Source organism: Gossypium arboreum, chromosome 6, assembly GCF_025698485.1.
Source record: "Gossypium arboreum isolate Shixiya-1 chromosome 6, ASM2569848v2, whole genome shotgun sequence".
Taxonomy (NCBI): Eukaryota; Viridiplantae; Streptophyta; class Magnoliopsida; order Malvales; family Malvaceae; genus Gossypium; species Gossypium arboreum.
This window is the reverse complement of record NC_069075.1, coordinates 7,446,676-7,457,602: the sequence shown is the minus strand read 5'-3', so window position 1 is coordinate 7,457,602 and position 10,927 is coordinate 7,446,676. Positions and strand designations below refer to the sequence as shown.

Below are 10,927 nucleotides of genomic sequence, written 5' to 3'. Positions count from 1 at the left end.
GCATTTCCAAAAAACAAAAACCCCCTTTTCTAACATAGTCTTGAATGGCTTTTATAGCCAAATTTTACAAATAAATTTTTTGTAGGCAAGCGGAGTGGTTGGGGTGGTTTAGTGGAGTGGTTTAGTAGGGTGGTTGGGGTGGTTTAGTGTAGTGGTTTAGTGGAGTGGTTGGAGTGGTTTAGTGGAGTAAATATATTTGGATTTTATTTCTTTTATTTTTTTTTATTTTGGGTATTGGGCTTAGGTTTGGGTAGGTGCATTTAGGTTTGGGCTTTGGAGGTTGTTGGGTTTTGGGCTTGGTTTAATTTGGGTTTGGTTTTATTAGGTCCCGGGCAAAATTTGGGCCATACAAGTATGATATTAAAATAATAAAAGAATAGATTAAATTATGAGTAAAACGAAATTTAAACACATCAGATTAAGAATATTAAATTATTATAATTATTAATTATGGTGATGTCATCAATTTTAAGTTGATGGCCCAAGTTAATTTACGATATCAACTCAATCAACAATATTATTAATATATTTAAATAATTTGTTTTATTTAATTTAGAAAAAAATAATTTGCAAGGGCTAAACGTTTGGACTACAATAACTTGTGTGCTTATCTTGCTTTTAAGCAACTAGACTGCACTTTTGCATGAAATTCTTCTAAAATGTCATTGTTGCTGATGAATGGTTTTTCTTATTCAGTCGATGGCAATGATTTATATTCCATAGTTCAACAACCTTTCCTAAGATATAAGCCTAAACACAAATTGAAGCAAACTTGAGGCTAAATAAAGCATACAGGGAATATTTTTTTAGAAGCAAAAGAAAGATAAACTAAAACCCTTAAACATTTTCAATATTTAGAAAAAAAGGCAAATTGATGACTTCATTACTATGCACCACCCAAAATAGCTCAAACAGTAACTGTTAGGGGAAAAAAAGAAGACAAAAACAACCACAATCACCTACATCATCCTCAAAATAAGCATGCAAAAAGCAGCAAAGCCTGAAATTACATGAAGACGAAAGAAGTGAAGAACAACATTCATTCATAAATAAACCATGCAGTTCGAATGTCAAAGTAAAGAGAAAGCAAGAATTATATTTAGGCATCTCAATAAGCTCTGTAAGCAGAGTAAACACTTTTTCAATAACATTATGCCATATCATGGAAGGTTTTACTAGACCAACAACATCCAAGGAAGAAACAGCGACATCGGAGATGAAAACCCAAATATGCAGAGAAACAGGAGAACAAAGGAAGTTACCAGATGATTTGCTTCCAAACTTTGGAACAAGGTCAAGCAAAGGCTTTTAGGAGTTCAGAGATGCATAATCAAGAACTGCAGTTAAATATCTTATCGTGAAATCTGGTGTTCTAACTCAGTTGATTCATGTTTTATACGATGACATTCAACAGATCTCAAGTTCGAATCCTTGAACTTGTAATCTCTTTTGTGAGTGTGTGTATGTATATAACTCATATTATGCAAACAATATAATTGAAGATGTGTGATCGACTACAGTTGAATTTCATACTGTAAAACCCAAAATTTCCACCTATTCTCCTATCTTAGAATAGGACAATCTCATATCATGCGTAGGGCAGCAGATCTCGAATTTGAACCCCAATATCTATAATTGCATATAAAATTATTGTATTCCAATGACCACATTTCCTATCCATTCCATTATCAGCAACATAACAAGAAAAAAAAGCAAATGCTTGCATGAAATGTGAATTAAGCATCTTATAGAGCCTCAACTGCTGAACCCTTTTAAGCAATGCCACTATGGTTTTAAATCTTCTAACTTAGAACTACTACAAAAATTTATAACAAAGGCAAAGCAACATAAACAACACAAACAGGAAACTAAAACATATCTTAAATATTTCATTCAAAAGAGAAGGCTTTACTTAACTAGAAACTAATGACCAAAGATTCAAAATTTAGAAAATTGAGACTAATTAAAACAAAGAACTTGAGTTTAACAGGAATATAAAAATTACCTAGTTAAACAAGGTTCAATTTTCATTGAGGTAAATGATCAAACATTTACATTCTAACAAATATGCAAACAAGCAAATTCAAGTAGTAGAGTAATCAATTTCACTACTCTATTAAAATTTAACTTCAAACCCAAAACAAATAAAAAATCTAAAATAAAAAATCAAGAGAAGAATCCAAATAACTGTTTGGGATGAGAACAACCAAACGATTTCTGGCTGATTCGGTGATAAACAATGAACTAAGTTAATGAATAACTGCTGCGAATCAGCCCGGAATAGTTTTGTTATTCATACCAAATCGGTGTAAAACTTTTGCTAGCTATATTAACAAATGTATTAGCTATTGATTTTTATAGATGAACTCAACAGACTCAGTCCTAAAAGGGCAAAATAAACTAATTTGTTTAGCATTGAATTATTCAAGAAATTTATATCTTATTTTATTATTCTATGGTTATTTCTAATATATTTTTTAATCTTTAAATATAAAAAATTAGTGTAACACTCGATAGATACGTTAAGTTCAACGTATAACGTGCATGTACAAGTCAAGTAAATATAATTACTTTTTATTTTTTATATTTAAATAATCATATTTTTATATTTATATTAAAGTGTTAAAAGGTATCTTTCAGGCATTTTTTTAAATGAAAAAAGTATATTTGTATATAGTATTTGATTTTCTAATTTATTATATATTTAAAATATATGGGATATAAATACAGAAAAAATAATTCAGGCAAGAAATCAAAAGATTAAGTCAAATATATATAATTTTTAAGAGAAAAGATATTAAAAAGCTAATAAAAATTATCCATGGTTGGTCATGTTCTTAGTTAATATATATAAAGATGGAAAAGTGATGTTTTTCTTAGTTTGGAAATAAAAATTATTTAGAATAATTAACAAGTCAATTCAATTGAAATAATTAAGAATAAGAATGGCATCTTAACAGGCAAAATAATAGTCAATTAGTGGTGGCAGTCAAAATTATAGTCAAATAGCTTATTTATATTCTAATATTTTGAATTAGATATGAATATTTATATGATTTTGAATTTTTAAAAATTTATTTACAGTATAATTTTAAGGTTATATTTTTATGTGTTTTAACATAGTTGGTTATAAATATTTTCTTGATAACTTACGCTAGTAGTCATTCAACTATTAGTGAATTTCTTTTTTGGTATTGAACTATAAAAAGTTACAAAATCGTAAAGGTGCCCATGAGTCGACCCCACCGGTCTAAAAATTTCATTTTACTATAAACATAATAATATATTAAAAATATATTTTTAGTTGCTATTTTATAATTAAATTTTAATTTAAAGGCACTTTTTGTTACTTAAATTGAATTCGGGTTAGGCTGACTCAAAGTGCAAAAATCTTTGTCCGTGTTAGAGATCGACCCGGTTAAGCAACAAACAAGTAAAAAATAGCGGAAGAAATTTAGAAATTAAACACACAAATTTAACATGAAAAAATCCCTCCAAAGAGGATAAAAAATCACAGGTAAAGATAATTTTACCATAATGACAAAAGAATGAAGAATACAAAATATGGAGATAAAAAATTAAACCCCAAAACCCTAAAATAAAGAACCCTCAAAACGTAAATACAAAATTCTCTAAAAGTTTTATGAGTTTTAATCTGTTAATGGTTGCGTTTTTCTAAGGTTGCAAAAAACCCTATTTATAAGCTAAATTCGTAGGTCAAATAATAATAATATAATCTAGACTAATTAGAATTCAACTGAAACAAATAAACAGAGTTTAACTAGAAGATTATTTCTAAAATTTGACTGAAATATGAGGCATATTCAACAAATCTCCACATTGACTTGTATTTCCACAACGCCATCTTTGCCAAAGCCTACCATAGGCTTATCTTGAACTATGCAGGGAATTAACTCAGTTGAATATGTGCTTAGAAGTTGGAGGACTTCTACTAGTCTTTGACTTGTCCACTGCCAAACCAAAACTAACCCAGATCTAATTTTCATGAAAACAGTGCCCTAACTTTTCAAAACCTGCATCCAAAAGAGAACCTTTCTTCAACGAAACGGTCATACCTTTTTCCTTCCTATGACCAAGTTGCCTCCACTCCAAACGAGTTAATTTCAACTCTATAACAAACGAGGGATGCTCGGTTTCATCGGTCACTTTAGAACCTTCCAGAATATAAAAATTGACAGTCTTTTTACCTTTTAACAAAATGAGAGCCCCACGAGACACCTTAATACCGCTCAACTCGATGTTGATTCTACAACCTTTCGAGTCTAAAATACTTAAAGAGATTAGATTCTTTTGCAAATCATGTACACACCTGACATCTGAGAGTGTCCTAATCGTCCCAATGTGCATTCTAATTTTAACAATATCAATATAGATTACCTTACTGAATGAATCGTTTACCATCCGCACAACTCCACCTTCAATCGAACTGTATGTGGAGAACCATTCTCTGTTGGGACACATGTGGAAAGAACATCCCAAGTCTAGGATCCACTTGGACGTAAGTTTGGAGTTATCACTCATTGAAACTAACAAGAAATCATCACCACTTTCGTCGGCCAAATTAGCATCAGCTACATCTTCCTCGTTACTCTTAGCAGCCCTTTTGTCGTGATCTAACTTTGACCTCGTTACTCAGTTTATAATAATTTGCTTTGACGTGACCTAACTTCTTACAATAGCGACACCTTTTGTCTCGCTTCTTTGATGCTACCTAAATGGAAGCTTACCTATCTACCTTTCTATCTGAACCAAACTCATTGTCAAGTTTGTCTTTACTCAACAAATGACCCTTCACATCCTCGAACGAGAGTTTGCCTCTGTCATAAATCAAGGTCTCCTTGAGAGACTTGTATAAAAAGGGTAAATAGCACAATAATAACATAGTCTGATCTTTATCGTCAATCTTAACCTTAACATTCTTTAAATAACTCAAAAGAGTAATAAATTGACTAATGTGATCTCTCAGAAGCTCACCTTCGTTCATGCAAAACGTAAATAGACGTTGTTTCAACACTAAACGATTAGCTAGAGACTTAGTTGCATAAAGAGTTTCTAACCTTTTCCACAAGGCGGATGAGGTTTTCTCCATCAATACCTCCTGTAATACCTTATTCGCAAGGCACAACTGGATTGCAGACAGGGCCTTTTCATCAAGCTCTTCCCATTCTGTTTGATTTAGATTCTTAGGCTTTTTCCCGGTAACGCCCTTTTTTAGGCTGTTCTGAACTAGAATTGACATCATTCGAACTTGCCACAGATTAAAATTTGTGACACCATCAAACTTCTCAATGTCAAACATTGTTTTTGCCATTTCTGAATAGGGTGATCTACGAAAATTGAATTAGCTCTGATACCACTTGTTGAGGATCGACCCGATTAAGCAACGGACAAGTAAAAAATAATGAAAGAAATTGAGAAAAGAACAAAGAGTACAAAAGATGGAGATAAAAAACTAAACCCCTAAAACAAAGAACTCTAAAAACGTAAACACAAAATTCTACAAAAGTGTTATGAGTTCAAATCTTTTAATTGGTGTTTTCTAAGGTTGTAAAAAAGCCTATTTATAGGCTAAATTCATAGGTCAAATAATAATAAAATAATCTATACTAATCATAGTTTGAACAAAGTTTAGCTAGAAGATTGTATCTCAAATTTGATTGAAATATGAGGCATACTCAACAGTCCAAGCCCAACCCTAGTCAAGTCGGGCCTATTAGGCCAAACGGGCTACCCAACCCTTGGACAGACCTACAAAATGGTCACTCGACTATTAGTACATTTTTTTATCACCTAACTACAAAAAGTTATAAAGATGGTCACACAACTATTCGATTTTTTTATCATTAGCTGGCTGATGGTAGTAGCTTTTAAAATTGGCATAATAGCAATTTTAACCCTCAACATTTATAAATTATGTCAATTTAGTCTTGATTTTTTTAAATAATTAACTCTCAACATTTACACATTGTGCAATTTAGTTTTTTTTTTCAGTTTTGCTTTTCTTTGTGACATAGAGGGTTAATTTTAAAAGAATTAGAAAAGATGAAAATTATTATATTGGATTTTTTGGTGTTTCCATTTTTTGTATATTTTCAATTAAATTTAGCTAATAATTCTTTTTTTTTATCTTTTTAGGTGAAGAGTCACAATGAAAAGCAAAGTTCTGAAAAAAGACCAAATTACACATCATGCTAATACGGTCAGTCATTTCACGGAGTCTAACATAATTCATAATATCAGGGACTTAATTGAATAAAATAATATACTAAAACAGTTCGAGAATCAATCAGGGATTAAACTGAATAAATCATAAAAATTCTGGGCAAAATTATAAAATTTGTAAAGTAGGGGACAAAATTGTAAAATCAAAAAATAGGGGCAAAACTGTAAAATATAAAAAATTGGGGAAAAATAATAAAAATTTAAAAATAGGGGACACACGGCCGTGTGACCAGACCATGTGAGAAGCCATGGACCGTGTGGTATGGGGTACATGGCCATGTAGTTGGATTGTGTAATAGTCTGAGGTAGTGTGAAAGTTGCAAAATCAACCTACAGTGGAGACATAGCTGTGTGGCAGGCCGTGTGGAAGGTCCTAGGCCTTGTGAGAATCGAAAAACCTAGGGTTTCAGAGGAACATGGTCATGTGAGGAGTCATGTGGTCCACACGTATGGCCTACACGCCCATGTCGTTGGCTATGTGGCTCTATTCCGAGCATGGTTTGCCTTGATTCGCTGGTAAAAGAACACATACCTTTCACCGAGATTCTGAGCGACGTCCCTCATGTTCAAATATGGTCTGATGCACCTATAACGGGTCCTTCATACGACATTTGTACACGAGTTAGGGTTTGTTTTCTAAGATTTATCAAGATTCAACGATATTAACAAAAGATTCGTCAAGAACCGTGAAAGATCAGCTAATTGATTTGAAAGATCAATATCAAATATAAATTTTACGAAATTTTGGGGCCTTAAACTTTAGATTGAGATGCACTTACCGAACTTGATGGAATTACAGAGGCTATCAACGATGAATTCAACAATCGGTAGAGAATCAATTTATCGGGGATTGATTTGATATCAATAGCATAAATAATTTTATCAATTAAATGACCAATTTGATGAAAAAAAAAGGGGGAGAAAAGAAAAGAAGAATTTAAAGGGAAAAGAGGGAGAATTCAAGTTGAAGTAGAAAAGAAATCAAAATTTTAGGGTAATTGGAAAAGTGATTAAATATCTAGATTTTCAAACTTTAAGGGCTGTAGGGTAATTACCCAAAATTTCAGCCGAAAAAAAATATGAAAATAGGTAAAAAGTGGTTTGAACTTAAGCAAAGGAGGAAGAAATAAGTATGTTTAATCATTTAGGCTACTACTCATTCATAGTCAATTTTTACTCTATTTAATATCTATTTTAGTGTGATATTTATTCTTATTTGCTGAAAATAAAAATAAAAAGAAATAAGAGCAAAGTAACTTAAACCTAAAACCTCCAAGGTAGCAAGTATCTAACCATCAAGCTTATTCAATTACCTTTTTAGTTAATACAATTAACCTTCTAAATTTTAAGGTGTGACACTAAACTTGAAAATCATTATTCATTTAAGTTAATTTTGTTAATGACCATTAATATAATAAAAAAAGAGATAATGTAATTTTTGGCCCTTAAACTTGGCAAGGAAGTCCACATTAGCTTCTAAACTTCACATTTAAGTTCACTATGGTATTTGTACTTTTCTTTTGTTCAGTTTGACACTTGAACTTGATAACTAGCTTTATTTTGATTCTTAAACTTCACAACTAGATTAGAAAATTTTCATTTCAACAATTTATTTTCCGGAGTAGTCAAAGCCACTATGGTGCACTTGCCTTAGTAATGCAAGTTCCTTGTAAATGTAAGGTTTTGTATAAGAACCAATATATGCCTAATAGAATACCGGTTTATCGGACAAACCGGTAACAAAAATACTCACTGATGTACTTTATCTTGCCTCCAGCTATGTGGATTCCTTTGAATGATCGGAATTTAATTATAATCATCATTATTTTTTATACAAATTAACATTTTGCTTTCTGCATGTTGTTTTAGTTTGTCCAACGACTTATAAGACGGGAACTGGAACCGTGGGAAACAGTTGTTGTCGGAGCTATATCCGGAGGGTTAACTGCTGTTACTACTACACCATTCGATGTCACTGAAACTAGAATAATGACTACACCCGTAGCCCGAAACGTATCGATGTCAGCTGTAGCCTTTTCTATACTCCGTGACGAGGGACCCCTCGCCTTGTTCAAAGGATCCGTACCAAGGTTTTTCTGGATTGTTCCCTTAGGTGCCATGAACTTTGCCGGCTACAAGTTGTTGAGGAAGGCCACGCATTTACGGGTGTAAACAAAGCATATGTGCTCGTAAGCTAAATAAAATTAAATTGAAATTGGCTTGGTCAGTGTCAAGTCGAACTTGAGCTTGAACAGTTTAAGTTATCAAGTAAGCTGAATTTTCTAAGCATAACCAAGCTCTTTTACTCGAACTTGAGCTCTAGCACAATTAATCGAGCTTCTTTTTTATGTCAAATACAGGAATATCTGGTTCGAAGCAACAACCGCCGTTGCTGTTGCACCATCTGCAGAAATACAGCGTGAAAATGTTCTTAAATCTGCTTTTGCTGGGGGTCTGTCACGCGCATTCTCCTCGGCCGTAATGCATCCTGTTGATACTGTAAAGGTACATTCTGTTTATTTCATTAGGGATTTTTTACGATTTTTTTTTTCCTTCTTTTCATTTCTGTTTTCGTACTTTATCAGACTGAGGTGCAAGCATCAACCACCCTGACATTCCCAGATATTATGTCAAAGATTCCGCAAATCGGATTACGAGGGTTATATAAGGGTTCCATCCCTGCAACTCTTAGACAGTTTTCAAGGTTATATATCAATTGTTTTTAGTTTGGAGTTTGATTTTGCTTTCTCTTATTTATTCGTGTAATCGCTTTTCTTTCAATGTTGCAGCCATGGATTGCGGACAGGTATATGTGACGTAAGCAAGCTTGTATTGATCAATGTCGCTCCGAACCTCCCCGACATCCCGGTACTTGTTGCACTATTACAATTGAATGTCTGTTGTCATATAAGTTTTCTTCCGAGTGCCATTCATGTAGCTCTTTTTCATTTGGGCCCAGTTTATAAGTTCCCTTGATTTCATGGGAATTGCCCCACTAGTCATGGAAACTAAGAAAAACAAGAAGTTACATGTTTAAAGGAAATTTCTACTTATCTGTATAAATGATGATAAACAAGCTACCTTTGTTACTTAGACTAGGGTGCAAGTATTTGGTGGGTTCTTGGATGGTCATATCCTCGTACCAATACTTGGATATGCATTGGATATTGATGTGTAACATAGTAGTGCACATTCAAAGCATTCGCTATACACGAAGGTAAACAGTTACCAAAATTGAACTAATTGTTCTAGGAAATTTTATTTCTTTGATATGATTATGAAAACAAAAATTGAACTTCCAAGTCATTGGTTGTCTATTTCTTGGATTGTACCAGATTCCCTTATTTGGCAGTAATGGTTTTACGTGCTCGTGAATTCGCATACTATCTCTGTTGTTCTATGTGAGTACATCCACATTTTCCTTGAAGCACCCCTAATTTATGCATATCCAAACTTCGGAATAAGAGTGTGATCCTCTAGGGATTTTTCAAATATATGAAGATCTTGAAAATATATTGAAAATACCCGTGTTTAATACTCATACTCGAGTCCAAGTAATATCGATTTTTAGGGTTTACTTCTCTTTGCGCACTTGCTGAAAGAAATCTTCTTCACTTAATTTCTGTATTCCAGAAAGTAATGAATCATAAGATCGTATTAAACTTATTTCGATACTGATTTGCAACATTGTGTTAAGGTCTCATTTACGTGCTCTATAGGTTGAATCCATGGCATTGTTCTTCAATACGGTTGTAGGAACAGTGGCTCGTTTACCTTGTGAGGTATTGAAGCAGTGTTTGCAAGCGCCTCTGTGACAATGTCGGAGAAGCTCTTATCGGTACTTGGCAGCAGGATGGTCTAAAGGGCTTTTTCCGTGGGTTTGGGGCCACACTTTGTTGTGAGTTGCTGTTCTATGTCGCAGGGATGGGCCTATACACCATGGCATCATTGTGTGGTGGTGTGACATTTAAAAATAAAAATAAATTTGATATTTATATAACAAAAAAATAATATTTGAACGAATTTGAATTTAGTAAAAAATTTTAACAGTGCTAATAATTTTTAAAAATTTACATAATCATTTTAATTACAATAAAATAGGTATTAAATTATGTCAAAATTAAAGAATATAAATTAAATTTCAAAGGGATTAAAATTGAAATTTACCCATAAAGTTCTCACGTAAAAATCAAGAAGAAAAAATTGATCAGGTGTTCATTGTGGAAGGCCCTTTTATATATACTTGTATAGATTAAAGAGTTTATTTTAATAAAATTTTGCACTAATTGATTTTTATATCAAGCCCTTGAAAATTTGTTAACACCAATAATTTTAGAATTTGATCTGGATTGAAAATTAGTTGAAATATCGATTCGGTTGGAAGATTTAAATTACTTAACTCACGATTTAATATGAATATAAATTATATTATGAACTAACAGTTTAACCGATATTTTTTTTCATTTTTATAAATTTTTAATAATTTATTTAATCGAATAAAAAATTTGTAATCATCTATTCGAATGGACTCTCAAATAAGAACCATAACCTCCAAATGGCCTCTGAATTTTGTTAGTGGTCAAAAACAATTGAATGCTGCTTGAAATTTTGAGCTTTTCACCACCAAAATTACAGCAAGTTCAATTTTAATTTGTCGACATATTTTTTTGCTAAAAATTGTAAT

The 10,927-nt window shown here is 32.3% G+C and overlaps 1 protein-coding gene across 1 annotated transcript; it reads left to right on the top strand.

The window, feature by feature from the left end:
- Positions 1-6,738: 6,738 nt before the first annotated feature.
- On the top strand, positions 6,739-10,058 carry LOC108485184 (mitochondrial thiamine pyrophosphate carrier 1). The gene is made up of 6 exons (XM_017789028.1): positions 6,739-6,870; positions 8,113-8,411; positions 8,604-8,748; positions 8,829-8,947; positions 9,033-9,111; positions 9,963-10,058. The coding sequence occupies exons 1-6, from the start codon at positions 6,739-6,741 to the stop codon at positions 10,056-10,058; spliced, it is 870 nt and encodes a 289-aa protein (XP_017644517.1).
- The last annotated feature ends 869 nt before the right edge of the window (positions 10,059-10,927 follow it).

Bases quoted from the DNA above. Each gene is read 5' to 3' on its own strand.
- LOC108485184 (XM_017789028.1), top strand. From the start codon at position 6,739: ATGGTTTGCCTTGATTCGCTGGTAAAAGAACACATACCTTTCACCGAG. The intron at 8,412-8,603 runs GTAAACAAAGCA...TGTCAAATACAG, and splicing joins AAGGCCACGCATTTACGGGT to GAATATCTGGTTCGAAGCAA. The intron at 9,112-9,962 runs GTACTTGTTGCA...CGTGCTCTATAG, and splicing joins CGAACCTCCCCGACATCCCG to GTTGAATCCATGGCATTGTT.